Source organism: Seriola dumerili, unplaced genomic scaffold (genome assembly GCF_002260705.1).
Source record: "Seriola dumerili isolate Sdu_G_001 unplaced genomic scaffold, Sdu_1.0 BDQW01000266.1, whole genome shotgun sequence".
Taxonomy (NCBI): Eukaryota; Metazoa; Chordata; class Actinopteri; order Carangiformes; family Carangidae; genus Seriola; species Seriola dumerili.
The window spans coordinates 467,185-487,142 of record NW_019174521.1 but is presented as its reverse complement, the minus strand read 5'-3'; the positions used below and the strand labels follow the sequence as shown (position 1 = coordinate 487,142).

Sequence of the window (19,958 nt, the reverse complement as noted above, 5' to 3'; positions counted from 1 at the left end):
TAGGTCCGTCAAAAGCTTGGGATAAATCGACGCACTAGCGGCGAGAGAGTTCAGCAGAAGCGCGGCAACGAACACGAACATCGGGCGGTGGAGGTTCCGCTGAGAACAGATGACGTAAACCACCAGACCGTCACTACACAGCACGAACAGGTAGACCGCCGAAAACACGGAGAAGAAGAGCCACCTGTGATCAGACAGCTGCACGAGACCGTCCAGCGTCACTGACGATGAGGTCACAGAGGTCACGTTCAACCCGGATGAACTCATAGGGGACAGCCAGCAGAACAACAGGAGAACATGAGTGTGTTCAACAGTCAACAGTCATCATCATCATCCTCACCATCATCATCATCATCATCATCATCATCAGTAAATGTAAAATAAGTGAGAACGTGTGAACAGGTTCTCCACCTGTGGAATCTGCTTCATGTGTCAGTCTCTGTTTCCTCTGCTGCTTTTATCAGACACTCCTCATCCTCTGTGGAGCTCATTAAACTACAGGTCACTCTTCAGCTGCACCTTCATCTTCATCACGCTTTGTGTTAATGAAGGCTTCAATTAACCAGGTTTAACAACATTGACCAAACAACATGAAAGACAGCCTCATTATGAGTGAAAATAAATAAATAAATCATTAAAAAATATACAATATAAATAATGCCATATGAATGCACAAAAATGTTTAACCCTCACATTCTGCTCATATTTCTGCCTTCACAGTAGGAATTCCCTCATGATAAGTGTCTATAGTGAATCTTGAACTACAGATCTATGTAGAAAGAATAAACAGCCTCTCTGACATTAATACATGGAGGATTAATCCTTAATTAATGTGTCACAGCTGGGAGAGAGTATTTTTTTAGGTTTCATCACTGGTTTTTGGAGAAAAACTACTATCACACAATATCATGTCCTGTTTTACCTAAGACATGAAAACATAACAGCCATAATGATTTAAATATATTTTATTGAAAGTGAAAATGGCAAGAACATTCTTAATTATATAACCAGATGAAGGTCAGATCCAGGCCTCAGTACAATCTGTCTGCTGCCGTAACCTCAGTCAGTGAAGTGGCAGCTCAGGTACCTTTATAATCTTCTGACCTCAAGCTTGAACCTCCATGTTCCTTCATCTGACCCACAAATCTAATATCTGTTGATCTATAATCCACTTAAATAGATACTGGTCAGATTTGATTTGAACACAGCCTCAATGTACAAACATTTGTAGCAGCTAAACAAAAGTATAACATTTAAATTATTTAAATTTTTGTGTTATTTTGGTTCACTTTAGGAAAAGTCATCAAACTTCCGGCTAAAAGAAATTGAGGGTATTTTTGGTGCTGTCTAATGTCAAAACGGGTCAAATTTGACCCGAACAGTTTGTAAGAGTTAAAATAAATACAGGCATTAATTAAGTCATAATTAATTGAGGTATTTGTAGCAGTAGCTAACTGTCTAGCTTGTTTCATACACTTTACATTCTTGCCTTGAGAGTTGCTGAATTATATCATGTCAAGTATCTACGGATGAACGCCCATGTTAGCTAGTTTCTTCTTTAAGTTACAGCTTAGCTAACTATAGCTAATTTCTAACTTTTGCTTTACAGTTTAACTAATGATAGCTAGTTTTCTAAGTTTAGCCTTACGTAACAGTTTAAATAATTTTATCTAGTTTCTAGGTTTAGCCTTAAGTCACAGTTAAAATAACTAATGTTAGCTAGTTTCTCATTTAGCATTAAGTTACAGTTTAGCAAACTAATGTTAGCTAGCTGATAGCACACCCTTTCATTTCCAGTGTTAGCTTGTCATTTCATTACCAATATAAAATGTCATATATGATCTAATGTTGCAAACACTGGAGCTCAGTCATGGGCAGTGAGACAATGGAGGATTAGTTTCCTCTATAATAGACACAACCTTTGTTTTCACTCAGGAATTCAGGAGTTTTACCTGTTGGGTCATTGACGATATTTTTTACTGAAATATTTCCATCTTATGCTACTTTATACTTCAACAACATTAAAACCAGTTACCTGTTATACAGTATGTACTGATTATACTGATAATTAAACCAGTTATTACATCTGTATATGGAGGATTTAAAATGATGCTTCACAATAACAAGAGTAACACTCATCATCAACAACTTCAGTTTACAGTGTGTGTGAAGAGCAGAGATCAGCTGATCACACCTAACTCAGGTGTTCTGTGTGATTCTGTTTGTTAGTGTAACGAGCAGCTGGTCAGTTAATGAGGTCACTTGAGAGCAGCTTGTTAGTCAGCTCTCATTAGGACCAGCAGCTCATTAGTCTTCAGGGTCCGGCTCCCTCAGGACTAACATGGACATCATTACATCATCTCCATGTTGTTTACCAGACCTGATCCTCTCTGTGACCTCTGACCCCTCACACTCAAACCAGCACACCTGAACAAGTGTAGTTTTAACGCATGTGTTCAGACGACACCTGAAACACAACAGTCTGCTTCTGTCACAAGCTCAGATGGAGTTAATGTACAAGCTGAATCTGAATCCTGGGGGGTCAGGGTTTATTTCAGAACCACAGTCCTGAATAACCTTAGACCAATTCCTCTCCCATCTGTGGTGATGAAAAGCTTAGACAAATAGATCCTCAGGCCAACCCCTGGTGGCTCATCACATCCTCAACTCTCTGCTCTCATGCATCAAGCAAATTGAGACACTGTGTAGGTAAATGTAAGTAGCAGTAACTATCTAGCTATACACTTTACTTTCTTAACTTCAGAGTTTCTGAATTAGATACAGATAAATGCTAATGTTAGCTAATTTCTAAATTTAGCCTTAAGTCACAGTTTAACTAACTAATGTTAGCTAGTTTCTAACTTTATCCTTAAGTTATGTTGAGCTAACTAATATTATCTAGTTTCTACTTTTAGCCTTAAGTTACATTGAGCTAAATAATGTTAGCTACTTTTTATCTTTAGCCTTTCGAGTTAATGTACAAGTTGAGTATGAATTCTGGGGGTCAGGGTTCATATCAAAACCCCACAGTCCTGAGGGACCTTGAACTGGTTCCTCTACTCTGCGGTGATGAAAAGCTTAGAGGTCAGCAGAGGGTCAGCAGTTATTTTCAATCTTTAAAAACACCTGGGGGAAACTTCAGGTGGCCAGGAGGGAAACATGGCCACCAGTTTAGCTAACTCATATTACCTAGTTTCTAACTTTAGCCTCATGTTAGTCATGAGCTCAGATGGAGTTACTGTACAAGCTGAGTTTGAATCTTGGGGGATTAGGGTTTAAATCTCCATTTTGCTAAGAATTCTTGACTGCAGAGGAATATTATATTATATTATATTATATTATATTATATTATATTATATTATAATCAAAATTAACGCGTTAACGCGAGACAATTAATTTGTGGAATTAACTCGATAAAAATTTTAACGCATTAACGCATGCGCAGAATGACCCGCCCCGTATATCCCACAATTCAACCCACTCCGTCCACTCGTCGTCGCTTTAACGTTATGGCTGATTGTGACCCGAACGAGATGGAAGCATCAGAAGAACCTGGTGGCCCTTTGGATGGACAGTTCAAGTATAATAAAAACCGAGATGGAACAATCCATAAACACGTTGTGATTTGCACACACTGCAGGAAGGAGTTTTCGTTTCACCGAAGCACCTCAAGCTTAAAGTATCATCTCAACGCCAAGCATGTATTTGTCGGGGCTTCAACTTCAGGTGTAACGCCTGGCTTGCGGCAGACCACCCTCACCGAACACAGGGCATTAAGTAAGTCTACCTCTGACAAGTTGACTGACACGATTTGCCAAATGGATTGCCAAGGCCTGTAGACCGATTAATATTGTCGAGGACACGGGCTTCAGAGATGTTCTGAAAGTTGCAACTCTCCACGTGTTTTACAAGCCACCGTCAAGAGGCACAGTAATGACTACAATCCACGAACTCTATGTAGCTACAAAGAAAACTAAGGAGGAGGATTTGGCTTCAGCGGATTATGTCGCCCTGACAGGAGACCACTGGACCTCTGTGAGTAACAATAATTATCTGGGTGTAACTGCACATTACATCACTAAAACCTGGGGACTGACGTCGTTTGCGCTAATCGCAAACGCCTCAGAGCTGCAAGCACAGCAAGCGGCCCTGGGACAGCAGCAGGAGCCACTGATCCAGGACGTTTCAACACGTTGGAATTCAACACTGAAAATGGTCAAAAGTCTGAACCGCAATCAAGCAGCAATAAAAGCAACCCTGGACCAACAACACAACAAACTATGCTGACGCCACCAGAATGGGACAAACTGCAGCGACTGAAAACTCTTCTAGAGCCCTGTAGGTAAGAAATCCACATATAATGTGACTATTAGTTTAAATTAAAAATTAAATTGAACTGATTAAATTCAAATTAAATGTTAATTTATTTGTTAATGTACCAACTTGCGTTCTAATAACTTACTGTATCTGTGTGTGTGTGTGTGTGTGTGTGTGTGTGTGTGTGTGTGTGTGTGTGTGTGTGTGTTATTCTACTGCAGGTATGTAACTGAGATTCTGGGTGGAGAGGCCTACGTCTCCTGCTCAGTATTACTGCCTGCCCTCTGCCACTTGCGTCATGTAATGGAAGTCTCCGATGAAGACCCTGCATATGTGGGGAGATTTAAGACGACATTCAAGGAAGATCTAGGCTCCCGCCAAGAAATTCCAACAATGCATGGCTCAAGCTTTCAACGGCGCTGGATCCATGCTTCAAAGACTTGAAGAGCCTGCCCAAGAGTGAGAGAAGAGGTGTGGACCACACTTGGAGGCATGCAGCATGAACAATCACCCAGAAGGTCTCTGCAGACCTCTCAAGATGGGCCACCCAGGAAGAAAATGAGTCTTCTCCAGATGGGCTCAGATTCAGAATCAGATGAAGAGGTGCAGCCTGACAGAGCCATACACAGGTACAGAGCAGAGCCCAGCATCAGTATGGAGGACTGCCCCTTGCAGTGGTGGGCTGCTCATTCAGGCGCCCATGACAAGCTGGCTCTGCTTGCCCGCAAATATCTAGCCGCTCCTGCATCCACAGTTCCATGTGAAAGACTCTTCTCAGTTGCAGGCCACATTGTTCACAAGAAACGGTCAGCTTTACATTCAGAAAATGTTAACCAGTTAGTTTGCCTCAGCAACTGGCTAAAAGAAGGTAAAAGGGCGACATTTAATTGTGTGAAAGTGCAGTTGTTTGTTTAAGAGAAAAGAAAAAAGTTTCATCCATCCAGCCTATATTTTCTAAAAAAGAGCAATGGCTAAGATGCACAAATTGTTTAGAATTAAGGTTATCTTTTAGTTTGATTAAAAAAAAAAAAAAATCTGAATAACACATCCTGTATTCATATATAGGAGATAGCCAAATTGAGTTATTTTTCAATCTCAGTAATAACATCATTTGGATTTGTTATAAATAAAAAACAAATGTTAAATATATATCCACCTCCTGTCATTTATCTTTCCGTTCCAACAACAATATACAGAGATAATGTGAAATTTTCGGTCATATTTAGGAATGTTGATTAATCATAATTAATCCACAGCTACCCTGTGATTAATCAGATTAAAAATTTTAATCGTTTGACAGCCCTAATTATTATATTATACAGGCTGTGAACTGAACAACTGGTTAAATATCAATAATGTGCAGCTGAAACTTTGTATCACAAATGAAACTGAGACTCAAAGTGATGATGAAAGAATGTGTCAGATGTTTTTCATGTTGTTAAACCTGGTTAATTGAAGCCTTCATTAACACAAAGCGTGATGAAGATGAAGGTGCAGCTGAAGAGTGACCTGTAGTTTAATGAGCTCCACAGAGGATGAGGAGTGTCTGATAAAAGCAGCAGAGGAAACAGAGACTGACACATGAAGCAGATTCCACAGGTGGAGAACCTGTTCACACGTTCTCACTTATTTTACATTTACTGATGATGATGATGATGATGATGATGATGGTGAGGATGATGATGATGACTGTTGACTGTTGAACACACTCATGTTCTCCTGTTGTTCTGCTGGCTGTCCCCTATGAGTTCATCCGGGTTGAACGTGACCTCTGTGACCTCATCGTCAGTGACGCTGGACGGTCTCGTGCAGCTGTCTGATCACAGGTGGCTCTTCTTCTCCGTGTTTTCGGCGGTCTACCTGTTCGTGCTGTGTAGTGACGGTCTGGTGGTTTACGTCATCTGTTCTCAGCGGAACCTCCCCCGCCCGATGTTCGTGTTCGTTGCCGCGCTTCTGCTGAACTCTCTCGCCGCTAGTGCGTCGATTTATCCCAAGCTTTTGACGGACCTACCGTCCGGTCGCCGCTTCGTAGAGGTTTCCCGCGCTGCTTGTCTGTGTCAGGCCTTCGTGGTGGGCTCACTGGGCGGCTCCGGCTTCATGCTGCTAGCGACCATGGCCTTGGACCGCTACCTGTCCGTCTGCCGCCCGCTGCGCTACGCCGCGCTGTTGACTCCTGCCGCAGTGTCGGCGCTGCTGCTGTTCTGCTGGCTGCTGCCCGCAGGCGTGGTAGGCGTCGCGGCGCTGTTGGCCGGCCGCCTGCCGCTCTGCCGCTCTGAGCTCAGCAGAGTTTACTGCAACATCTACAGCTTCGTCAGCCTGAGCTGCGGCGGCGGCGCGGCGCAGCTGCTCAATGTGTACGGCATGGTGAGCGCCGCGGCCGTCGTCTTCCTGCCCGCCGCCTTCGTGCTCTTCTCCTACGGCAGGATCCTCTCCATCTGCCTGCGCCGCTCTCGGGCCTTCAGCAGCAAAGCGCTTCACACCTGTCTACCGCACCTGCTTGTCTTCATCAACTACTCTCTGAGCTTCGCCGTGGAGATGCTGCTCCAGCGGCTGGGGGCCGGGAGCGGTCCCGCCACCTCCGTCCTGGTCTCCATCCTGTTGTTGGTGATCCCGACCCTGTTCAACCCGGTGGTGTACGGACTGAAGATGAAGGAGATCTTCACACACATGAAGAGGCTGCTGAGCTGCAGCAGAGCTGATTGATAAGTGTGATCGATAAACAGTCTGATCAGTGTGACTGATAAACATCTGCATTCTGAGTCTCCAGCTGTTTCACTGTGAGCTGCAGTAAAAGGAAATGTAAAAATACTGACACATCAGTAAATATGAGTCCAGACATTTATTTTGATATTTTTCCTTCCTGACTTTTCATCAGTTTGGACCTTTTTCTGGCAGAAGTGAACTTCCCTATAGATGAGACACAAACCAGTATTACATGGTCACACCTCATTATGACTTTGTCATTACTCTGTGAACATGTCTACTGTGCAGAAACCATTATAATGAAAGATAAATAATAACATCAAAGAGTCATGATCACCTGAATGTTGTTACATTTAAAGAGATTTGTTTTTCATGTGCAGCTGATGTTTTTCTTCCTGCTTCAGTAAAGATCAAACTAAACAAAGTCTTAAACAAATAAATGTCACATGTCAGAATTTTTGAGTTAGGTTTGAGAGGAGAATATTGTATTTTGTTAATATTATTCTTACTTCATTTTCAAGTCATTAAATGTAAAAAAAAATCTCAAAAGTGATTTCAAATGTTTGATATTAAGAAGAAACAATATAGAAAGAAAGTAAAATTTCAAATGTCATGAAGGTTTAAATACATCTATGATAATGATAATATAATGATAATATTTTTTATTTAATTATTTTTATTATTAACAGGAGTCATTGAAGAAAGAAGCAAAAATGAACATGTACAACACAGACACACAGATAATTCATAAACATTATAGATTTTCATGTAAAAAAAGCATGTGCAGGTCTGATTGTAAATACATAAATACAACCTTTAAAATGTTTCAGTGAAATGAGAGGATGTCTGCAGCACAGTATTTATATATATCTAACAACATACAGTGCTGCTCCTATGTATGGAGGGGTGTGTATTGTGTACATACATATCTACACCATATACTATGTATGTGTATATATATATATATATATATATATATATGTAAAATATAGATGTATATACTATATAGATGTATAGATGTGGTTCAGCCAAGCTTCAACCAACTTTACAGCAGAAATCAACATGTTTACAGCCTGGTACAAAAACTGTTTTGGTCTCTAGAGCTAATTTCCTCCTGCATGACACCTGTTTATATAACTCACCTGTTTACAATTTATTAAGGACTACAGTTATGGAGAATTGAGGGTGTGGCCTCTTTGAGTGACAGGTGGGTGAGCATATGTTTTCCACAAACCGGCATGTCCACAAACGCCCCTCCTCTTTGACCATATTTGGATTAGCCGGAGTTCGGCTGAGTCAATTACTGGCAAGATGGTGGCGGTGGAGTAGCACACTCTGAGCTTCAAACCCACTCTTCAGAAACCTTTAGGTGACGTCACACAGGCTCTGTCCATCTTTATTTACAGTGTGGATTCAGCTCAGCAGGACTGGCAGGAGACATCTGTCAAACCGGATCTTGCAGGACTGAACTGACTCCAGCAGGTGGCAGCAGCCAGGCTGACAGATGTGAGCACAGTCCAGCATTTGTTAGGAGCAGCATCCCCCCATGGTTATTTTCACAACCCCAAATAAACTTACAATTACTAGAGAAGAGGAGAGAGTTGATAATGATATTTTACCTATTAAATTTGGGAGATCAGAAGCTAAGTCAATAATTCAGCATGAAATTATGGTAACATGACAGGAAATGTGGAATAACAATACCAAGGGAAGGGAGTATTATAAAATTCAGAGATCTGTTCAGGTTAGAAATATTAGAAACAAATGCAGGAAAGAGGATGTTACTTATTCTAGGTTGTGATTAGGACACACAGGACTTAATTCAACTTTATACATAATGAACAAGATAGGGTCAGATAAATGTGACATATGTAACAGTAGAGAATGTAGAGCACGTACTCATGGACTGTAGAGAGTTTAGTGTAGAAAGAGAGAGACTTATGGCTAGAGTGTTGGATATATAAATATATAGAGGGGGAAAGGGCTGTTAGAGAGAGGGCATAAACAGGAACACCCTAGGAGGCCTTTATTCAAGTATTTAAGTGAAACACGTTTAATTTCCAGAATTTAACTTCTCAATAAAGTCATGCTGTAATATTCTCAGTACAGTAGGTGGCGGCATGCACCTCTAACATGGCTTTGTTGCCCACGAGAAGATCACAAGAAGAAGAAGAAGAACATGTGAGCATGCGCAGCTGAATGAGCTGTGGCGACAAATTGGTTGCGGAGAAAAACAAGTTGGAAGCCGGAGCAGATTTTTATTTTTGTTTTTATTCGCCTCCGGGAAAACACGATGGCCGGTACCGCGCTGAAGAGACTCATGGCGGAGTATAAACGTGAGTGAACCGAACCACCGCGTCATAAGGCCGCCTGGGGCCAGGGGGACAACTTGTAGCGGTAGCAAACATGCTAAGCTAACTGCCACGGAAGTCCCTGTAATCCTGCTGCACCAAACTCCATAAAGAAAATACGCCATTTTAAAGTTCCCCCTGCTCCGCTGCATCAGGGGGAATTACTGCAACATAACTGGCTTATTATGAAAAGACGAGATGTCCGTTTAATTCGGCGCCATTTCCGCCACCCACAACAAACACGACGACAACAAACTGTCTTCATGTGACGTGTTGGTACAGCTCGTCATCCACAATGAGCTGCTTCTGCTCTCAGACCGAAACTATTTCACTGATCTCAAACCTTTAGATAAATTTAAATAAAGCAGTGTCCGCTGTTGTTCTGTGTTGTAAACAGAATTGAAGATTAAAGGTGATAAACAGGTCGAAAACTGGTGTTAAGGTTATTATTTTTGCTAGTTTTTTAAATGGAGTTTGGTGCATGTATTTACTAGATTAGCTAGTGGAACTGGGAGATTGGATTTAATATCAGATCCATATTTATCAGTTTTAACAGGTTTGTGATAATTTAACTGGAATTAGTGTTAGCAGCTGTTGGCATGTTAACTGAGATGTCATTTAAACCACAGAGAGAGAGTGTATTGGTTCTGGTCCGGACCTGGTCTGATGTGGTCTGGACAATAAGTAGTTTCCCTGAAGTACTGAATCATAAACTAACTAAAGATCAGAGGTCAAGACCCGATTTTACAGTATGCTAACCTGTGTGTGTGTGTGTGTGTGTGTTGTGTTGTGTTTCAGAGCTGACTCTGAACCCACCTGAGGGGATTGTTGCAGGTGAGACTTTCTGACACACAAACATGAACACAGGTTCAACACAAAGACCTCAGCTGATTTTCGCAGCTTCATAAAATGATACAACAACTTTCATAATTGAAATAATAATTTAAGGTTAATTAATTTGTAATCGGCAACAGAGACAACAATGTAAAAAAGTTTCTGAAACACCGGTGAAAATAAAACAACACAGTAACAACTAGGGGTGGGCGATATGACGATATTAGATCGTGAAGGATTACAACGTGAAGACGATCTTTCAAACTGCAGAGATCGTGGGATCGTCTCGGGCACATTCTATAAATTGCAGTTCTATGCTGACGCACCGACGCACCAGACGTATTGACGTCGTCAACCTGACCGACCAATCATAGCGAATTACGGGCAGTGACGCACTTTCCTACCCGCCTCCTTGTTTGTGTGTGTAGCGGTAGCACATGGAGAGCGATGGCTGAAAGCCAAACGGAGTTGGTCGCTAAGAAAACTTCCACCTCCATTATATGGAATTGGTTTGGATTTTCCGCAACTGATCAAGCGCAAGCAAATGTAATCTGCAAAGTTTGCACAGAAACCGTTCGCACGTCGGGTGGTAACACGACGAACCAGAATGTTGTTGTTGTTTACCTTAAACTTTACGTTGTTTGCACATGCAGGCAAAACTGCGACTATTTGAAATAAAATCTGTTAAGAAAGGTTCTTTGGTCTAAATTGTCTGTTTTTCTTTTTCCAATTTAAGATCGTGATAAAATCGAAATCGTGATTTTATTTTTAAAAAATCGTGATATGATATTTTTGCCATATCGCCCACCCCTAGTAACAACACACTGATTCGTGCAGCGTGAGGTCAGGCAGAGGCCGACTGTCCTGACCATCACTAACTCCACTCTTCAGGGAAGCTGAAGTTTTCTTCCAGTAGAACAACAGCTGGTCACATGGTCACACATGTAGTAAACACGCACAGTTTACCTGGCTGTGGATGAGGAGTACAAACTGTCAGATTTTCAGATTCTAATGTTTTTTGAGCAGCAGGTGGAGCTGCAGTGACAGAGGTTTCCCATGGAGTTTCCTCCAACACGATCTTTGAGACCCCTCACCTCCACCTGTGATCAGAGGAACAGGTGTAACACTGGTCAGGAACTCCACAGGAAACCTTTAACACAAAATGTAAATGAAAAACGACCAGAGTTGATTCAGGATTAAAGTCACAGTCTGTAATTTAAACATGTTAAATTTGTGAATATAACTGTCACCTGAGAGCTTCGGCCTTCACTGTTGCCGATAGCGATCAATCAACATGTCTCCATCAATCAGCTCTGATCAGTCACTCCTTACTCACAAGCAGCAGCATTATTAAGATGTATTCGTGGAGATGAGAAGTGATTGTGAACAGGAAGTAGAAACAGTAAATCAAGTTTCTGTTCTCCTGCAGGTCCAGCCAATGAGGAGAACTTCTTCGAGTGGGAGGCTCTCATTATGTGAGTACAGACTGTAACAGGTAATCCACGCAGCAGGAGTCCAGTCCAGGGTCAGAGTGACCAGGAGAAATCTGTTGTTTACCTGATTAAGATTCATTCACTTACTTGGTCCCAGATCAGGACCAGACCTGAATGGAAGCTCAGCTGCCTGTCTGATGGGTCCAGGACCTGGGTTCAGATCAGTTTCAAAGATGCTTAGGGGTCTGACAGGATGAACATACAGTCCAGGCCTTAATTATGTGGACAGTTACATGTTATGTTTCTCAGGCTCTGACTTCAGCAGCAGAGAGAGAAAGAGAGAGGGGATGACATGCAATAAAGGAGAGAGAGAGAGGGGATGACATGCAATAAAGGGCCACAGGTCAGATTCGAACCCATGGCCACAGCAGTTGGGACTAAGTTTTAATAGTAGGCCCTCCACCAGGTGAGCCAGCGAGGTGCCTCCAACAGGTTCAGTCTGAAATAAAATAATGGAAACAACATCAAAGTCTCAGTTTTAATCTGAGCAGGTTCGAGTCCTTTTCCACTGCACGGTACAGCTCTACTCCACCCGCCTCCTTTGGTTCTCCATCAGGCAAAAGTTGTGGATAGAACCTGGGACCTGGGTCTTTCTTTGGTCTCACCTCATCTGAGGTTCCACGGCGACCTGAGACGATAATAAAAGGTGATGTAGAGACACTGCAGACTGCTGATTGGTCAGAGAGAGTCGTAGCTGTTACATGTCTGTTAGTTCTGTAGTTTTAGTTTGACACCCTGTGAAATAGACTGAGGATCAGAACATGTTCTCTTTATGTTCTCAAACTGTTCTGGAACAGGAACCTAATGAACCACAGTCAAATCACTGTTCTACACTCAGTTGTCATGACAACAGAAAAATATGTGTGTAAAAACTGAACAGTGAGTGTGTTGATATCAAACCTGCTGCAGCAGATTGAAGTCCACACTCTCACGTTCGTCCAGGTGTCCACTTACTTTTGTCCATATGTGCAGCTGCTGTGGTGACCAGCAGGTGTCAGTGTTGACTGTGTTAACACGTCTCCAGATGTTTTTCATCTTCTTCAACACGTCCATCAGCAATAACTTATTTATTTATTTCAGTTTTCATCCTCCAGATACGAAGGTGGACGCTTCACAGTTAAAACTTTGATATTTATTATTTATTTATTTGGCCCAGACCCTCAGGGGCCCAGACCCTTAGGGGCCCAGACCCTTAGGGGCCCCGCAGGACCCGGGTGATTACTTGCAGGCTCCAGAAGAGGAAGTACTCAGATATGGAAATACAAAGTAAAAGCACTTGTACTGCAGGATGCATTAATACTGTTGTTGAAGGTGGAGCTCATTTTAATGATTTCACACACAGCTGTACATATGACGAACACCTTACTAACACACTGCATGATGGGTTCTACTTTTACTGTCATTCACCCATCTGTAGATTAGAGTCCAAAGGAGCTTCTAGTAGTTATGTAGGAGGGTCTCAGGTTCCTTTAAGGGGGTTACAGCTGTCCTGTGGAGGTTCTTGTGGGCACAGAGGTGGTTCTCGTCTCTCATGGATCATTCATGAAATAGCTCAGATGTTTCATGGGCCATTGAGGAAGTTCTACAGGACCTTTAGGGGGTTTTACATGTCAAAGACGGTTCTAGTGGTCTCTCAGGGGACTCTTTCTGTCCTTCAGGAGGTGTGTGGGTTTCTCTCCTACGTTCTAACAGTCCTTCTCATGGTTCTAACAGTTCTTAAGGAGACTCTTGATATCCTTTGTGAAATTCTAGCAGTTCTTTATATAGTTCTAACAGTCTTTGAGGAAGTTCAAGCTGTCATTTGTGAAGTTTTAAAGGTCCTTATGGAGGTTCTGGGGATCCTTTAAGGTTCTAGTGGTCACTGAGCTGGCTGTTTCGGATGTACTAGCAGTCATTAAAGAGGTTCTTTAGGTCTGCTAGGAGATTCTTCTGGTCACTAAGGAAGACCTAAACATCCTCATGGAGGTTCTCATGGACACTGGTTCAGTACCTTTTTTTATGTCATTTTAGAGGTGAATGAAGAGGTTCTAGTGGTCCTTTAGAAGCATAGAGGGTACATGTCCTACATGTTCCTCTTTATGAGGTTCTGTCAGTCCTTTTGATAGTTCTAGTAAGGAAAGGGAATTCAAGTGGTTCTCCGGTCCTTACAGATGTTCCAGGTGTCTCCTGAGCTTCAGATGGTCACTGAGGTGCCACTGGGTAGTGATCAGCTGATCCAACAGCGTGGGGAGGATCAGGTGATGTGCTTGAGCTCCAGAGAGAGGAGATGTAAAACTACACAGATGGATTAAATATATCTTCTTATAGATCAACACTTAAAACACAGAAGAAGAAGAAACATGGAGCTTTAAACTGAGTGGGTTTAAATCAATGTAAGAAGAAGTAAAGAGAGAGTCTCATCAACACACACTGACCTGAACAGTGTGAGACGTGTTGGTCCGTCACTGCAGTGATTCATTATCCTGGTTTCCATGGAAACATTAAAGCTCAGCAACTACAAGCTCAATATATGTAACAGTGAAGAGTTAAAGTGTCAGTGTGTGGGTTGGTATGTGAAAACGATCTTGTGTGTGTGTGTGTGTGTGTGTGTGTGTGTGTGTGTGTGTGTGTGTGTGTGTGTGTGTGTGTGTGTGTGTGTGAGAGAGAGAGGTGATGTCAGTGAAGGCATCATTAGGTGTAACTGAGCCTCCTGTTGTTGTTGTTGTTAGCGTGCCAGCAGCTTCAGTCTGCCCTTCAATTTAACCAGCAGCTCATTCACAGTCCGCATTCCTGCTCAGTCTGAACCCCCCCCCACACACACACACACACACACACACACACACACACACACACACACACTACATCCCGTCATTACCTGGGACCGTCCTCAGTGTCTCAGGATGTTTGTTGCTGCAGCATCAGTTGGTCTTCCTCTGGACGATGAGGTGACGTCTGAGTTCAGATTATCTTCATGGACCATGAACCAGCACACTGTGTTTTAATGGAGATCTGAAGAGGGATTCAAATACTCAGTGACGTGTTTTTCCTCGTGTGTGACTCAGGTTTAGAAACCTCAGAGTCCAGAGGACGAACCAGTTCTCAGGGACCAGCAGGACGTCACAGACTTTATCAGACAGTGACTGTGTTCAGACGTGCACAGACCCTCTGCTGATTGGTGCTGCAGATAGGTGTGTGTGTGTGTGTGTGTGTGTGTGTGTGTGTGTGTGTGTGTGTGTGTGTGTGTGTGTGTGTGTGTGTGTGTGTGTGTGTGTGTGTGTGTGTGTGTGTGTGTCTGTGTGTGTGTGTGTCTGTCTGTGTGTCTGTGTCTGTCCTTCTGTCTGTGTGTGTGTGTGTGTGTGTGTGTGTGTGTGTGTGTGTCTGTCTGTGTGTCTGTGTGTCTGTGTCTGTCCTTCTGTCTGTGTGTGTGTGTGTGTGTGTGTGTGTGTGTGTCAGTGACCAGTTCACCTGATGGAAGAGGAGGTGAAGCAGAAACAACGTGCAGATAGAGGACAGATCAGATCAGATGATCAGCTCAGAGTGAGTCCAGATAACTGATGTGTTCAGATATTCAAACACTCAGAACTCCCTCCGGTCCTGATCCTGTGTCCAGATGTTTGATACAGATCGTTTCATGTTTCCACCCTCTTGGATCAGCTGGTCACAACCCAGCCACATACAGGACTCACAAATATTTTTAAGGACTGATAGAACCTCTCCTTTGTCAAATAAAACCATCTAAAGACGTCTAGAACCACCTCAATGACCACTGGAACATCTGTAAGGACCCAAGGACCGCTTGAATTCCCTTTCCTTACTAAAACATCTTAAAAGAATATAAGAACTACTTAAAGTAAGTACTAGAACTACTTCTTTCACCACAATGACCAGTATAAGAAGCTAGAACCTCCCTAAAACTACTAAAAGGACTGACAGAACCTCATAAACTCACAAAACGTGGGAAATGTACCCATTAACCTCCTAAAGGACCAGAAGAACCTCTTCAGAACTAAAGAACCCCTTTAATGACCTCTAGGATGTCCTAAACAACCACTAGAACCAGCTCAGTTACCAGTAGAACCTTACAGGATCCCCAAAACCTCCCTCAGGTACTTTAAGGACAGCTTGAACCCCCTAAAAGACTGTAAGAACTATATGAAGGACTGATAGAACATAGGAGAGTACCCACAGACCTCCTGAGGGACATTAAGAATCCCCTGAAAGACCACTAGAACCATCTTTCCACAAGAAATTTCTAAGCTTTTTAATGAACACTAGAACGTCCTAAAGGGACAGTAGAACCCCCTCTTTGAGCACAAGAACCTCCAAACAACTGCTAAAACCTCATCAGCGAATAAGGAAACAGAAGATGTGTTAAAAGAGCCAAAAACCTCTTACAGGACCACTAGAACCTCCTAAAGGAACCCTAGAACCTCCTTTGGACTCTGTAATCTACAAATGGGTGAATGAAAGTAAAACCCATCATGCCGTGTGTTAGTAAGGTGTTCGTCATATGCACTCGTTCTCATAGGTGTTCAACCTTTTAAAGGATCTCTAGAACCTCCTCTACAGACCCTGTTCTGCGTTCTGTAAATGTTCTGTGGAGTATTTCACATTAAAAGAAGCTCTCTGTGTTTCAGGGGTCCTCAGGACACATGTTTTGAAGGTGGAGTGTTTCCCGCTGTCCTCAGTTTTCCCTCCGATTATCCCCTCAGTCCTCCGAAGATGAGGTTCACCTGCGACATGTTTCACCCGAACAGTAAGTGCGCATGCTGCTGGTACAGGCTCCGCCCCCTCACCTGCACACCTGGGCTGCAGGTTACTGATTTATGATAATCTAAGACCAACAGAAGCAGGAAGTTGTCACATTTGAGAAGCTGCAGGTGTCAAGTTTTTGGAGGTCACCCTGTCATCAGACACCGACGTTCATGTTTTCATGTGTCAGATGTCATGTGACCATGTTCACCACAGTCAGGTGACATCCACTCACAATAACGACAGAAACCTGCTGAGACACAGTGTGTGACTCCACCGGTCAGAACATGCTGTTAGCGTGTTGTTGGCCTGTCGTTAGCGCACTGTCATTAGCGCTGTGATTAGTGGACGTAGTCTGAGCTGTGATGTCACAGACAGTCTGAGCACGCTCTGTGTTGATTAGAGGGCGGGAGGCTCACTGCTGACCCGTCATCATTATCACCCCACACACACACACACACACACACACACACACACACCAGCACCAGCATGGCCCACAGCTGAACTTCCTGCTGTAACTGTATCACCTGATCCTGCAGCAGGTAAAGATAAAACACATAAAGAAGAAAACACTCTCCAGGTTGAGGTTTGATTCACTGTGAGACATGAATCTTTGTGATGTCATCACCCTGAGACACTCAGCTTCATGTTTACATCCAGTTTTACATATAAATATTTATATATTTATATTATATATATTTATTTATATATATATATATATATATAGTTTACCTGGCACCAGGTGGACCGCCATGAGACCTGGTTTGGTTCTGACTGGGACCCCGCACAACTGGCAACAGGTTGATGGTTTGATTCCCGCTCTAACAGCAGCTGTTGAAGCTGCAGCTGTCAGGGAGCGTGAAGCACCTCCATGACAGGAAGCGCTTATCACACCCTGATAACTGATCCACTGATAATCCCTGTCTCACCTGACAGGTAAACACCTCTGTACCTTTGACAGAGAACAGTCATTGACTCCAGCATCAGACACGTGAGGACCAGGTCACATGATCACATGTCCTCGCTGCAGGGGTCATGTCTCCAGAGACAGAAACTGTCAAATAAAACACCTCAACAAGTGTCTGTGTGTCACTTCAAAATAAGAGTCTTAAAATCTTTTCACAAAGTGTTTCTGCTTAAAACTGAAAACTAAACAAACTCTGACTGTACAGACCTCAGACTGACACTCATGAGTCCTCCTCCTCCTCCTCCTCCTCCTCCTCCTCCTCCTCCTCAGTCTATCCAGATGGGCGGGTGTGTATCTCCATCCTCCACGCTCCAGGTGATGACCCGATGGGATATGAGAGCAGTGCAGAGAGGTGGAGTCCAGTCCAGAGTGTGGAGAAGATCCTGCTCTCTGTGGTCAGCATGCTGGCAGGTACAACACACACCTGTTATCACATGACTCATCAAATAAATATGAATGGTCTGATGATGCTGCTAAAACTCCAGGTTAATGAAAGATGTCTCTCCCCCACCCCCCACAGAGCCTAATGACGAGAGCGGAGCAAATGTCGACGCCTCTAAAATGTGGCGTGAGGACAGAGAGCAGTTTTACAAACTCGCCCAGAAGATCGTACGCAAGTCGCTGGGCCTTTAGAGATGTCATCATCCTGAGACGATGATGTCATCACCCTGACGTTGCCCAGCACTCTGTCTGTGTTTGTCTGTTTCAGAAACAGTACTCCTTTCTTCCTCCGGTACCTTTTCACTGGGATGACAGACACAGCATCCTCCTCGTCACCATGGAAACAACACACACACACACACACACACACACACACACACAGAGTGCTGCTGATGGACAGGTCAATGAACTGATGGACGAGTGGAAGCTGATCAGACGGATGTTTGAGACGTTTCCATCAAAGTTTTAGTCAAATTACTAAAAGTCAACAGAAGAAGTCATGTGACCATACTCACGATGACATCATCACCACACCTGGACACAGCGCTCCAAGATGAAGGGTCACTCATCCTGACCATCAGTATTATCATGTTTATTTCCTGTTGATCGATTGACATTTAATACCAATAATGAAAACTGCTCATCTCCAGATCCCTGATGATGTCATCTCAATGTCACATTTAAAACAACCTGTGTTTGTCCAGACAGGTGCAACAGAACCCCTGAGCAACGTTAGCATCAATAGCATCGTTAGCTTCCTGCTAAAATCTCCTTATCAGACTCATAAACATGGACATGTCCTGCCGCTGTTGAACGAGCCACAAACAAACAAAGTCCCACTGTTGACCAACAATCAGCTGACAGAGCTGAGCTTGGATTGGACAGTTGTTCCACCACAGGGGCGTGGTTTATACTTAGAGACAGGGGAACATCAGACTGACACTGTTGTCATTTGGATACAGTATCTCAGATTTCACCACTGGACAGATGTTTTCAGATGAGCGTTCTGTTTGACCTTTGACCCCAACCAAACGGCTCCAAACAAATCACAGAGGAAACAAAGGGCGACTCCGCCTCCTTCCTCCTTTTGATTCAGATTCAACAACAAGGTCACCGTAAAGTTCCCTCTCAGATCTTATCATTAATCATCACGTCTCGTCTCTCTGAGACACCGATCACAGCCACAACAACCAAACTAATAATCCAACAATTCAACTTTTCAAAGAATCGATTCATAGTTTTGTTTTGAAAATGTCAGAAAACAATAAAAAAAACAACTTCTCAGAGCAAAATCCATTTAAAGATGTAAAACAGAAAAGATGAAGAAACTTCCTGTTGATTCATTGTTTCAGCGCCAACAGGTCGACTGGTGGACGACGCTTTCCTGTCGGTGTGATGATGAAGCTCGTCTCTCTCCCCGTCACTGTCGATACGTTTGGCTTCGATCAGCGGCGCCTCGGCTTCTCTCTGTGGGACTTAATGCACTTTATCTCTTCCCAGAGGACAATGATCTACGACTGTGGTGGAGGAGGAGCTCCGGCTGGTTTTAGTTTTGTAATTATTTTTAAGAAATGAGGCTGGATGTCCTTCGTCTTAAGGACGATGACGTTTTGTTTGAAGAGTTTCTTTTAAAGTGTTTGTTGATTTAAAATGTATTTCATTAAATAAACCAAGGGAAGAGCAACACGAGTGTAACACGTCTTTGTATTCAAACGTTTGGTCAGAGTCTGTATTTTGTTGATTTTTGAAGATGTTAAAAGACATGAATTAATATTCTTCAAGGTTCCTTCTAGACCAAACAGTCCTGCACTAGTCATGTTCAGATTATTATCTGGATCCAGAACAATAACAAACTCAACATCATAAATATTTCAGATTTTTACATCAAGATCGAAACATTATTTCCTGAGAAATTAAAAGTCAAAAAGTGTCTCACAACATTAAGTGATAGGAAATTCCCGGATCTGCCCCTTTAACCAGATTGACACCAAAATGTAATGGGTTCATCACTGGCCCCTCCCCCATCCCTCACCCAAGTTTGGTGCAAATCGGTTCAGTAGTTTTTACGTGATCCAGCTAATAAATAAACAAAACAAACCAACAGGTGAAAACAACTTCCCT

General features: G+C 42.9%; 2 protein-coding genes across 2 annotated transcripts; both read left to right on the top strand.

Annotated features, from left to right (window-relative positions):
* Nucleotides 1–6,060: 6,060 nt before the first annotated feature.
* LOC111230429 (olfactory receptor 11A1-like) lies at nucleotides 6,061–7,253 on the top strand. Its single transcript, XM_022757170.1, has one exon. The coding sequence runs from the start codon at nucleotides 6,061–6,063 to the stop codon at nucleotides 7,018–7,020; it is 960 nt and encodes a 319-aa protein (XP_022612891.1). The 3' UTR covers nucleotides 7,021–7,253.
* A 1,947-nt stretch (nucleotides 7,254–9,200) lies between these two features.
* ube2g2 (ubiquitin conjugating enzyme E2 G2) lies at nucleotides 9,201–18,190 on the top strand. The gene is made up of 6 exons (XM_022757181.1): nucleotides 9,201–9,356; nucleotides 10,170–10,205; nucleotides 11,635–11,680; nucleotides 16,315–16,433; nucleotides 17,667–17,807; nucleotides 17,917–18,190. Exons 1-6 carry the CDS (start codon nucleotides 9,314–9,316, stop codon nucleotides 18,027–18,029), a joined length of 498 nt encoding a protein of 165 aa, XP_022612902.1. The 5' UTR covers nucleotides 9,201–9,313; the 3' UTR covers nucleotides 18,030–18,190.
* The last annotated feature ends 1,768 nt before the right edge of the window (nucleotides 18,191–19,958 follow it).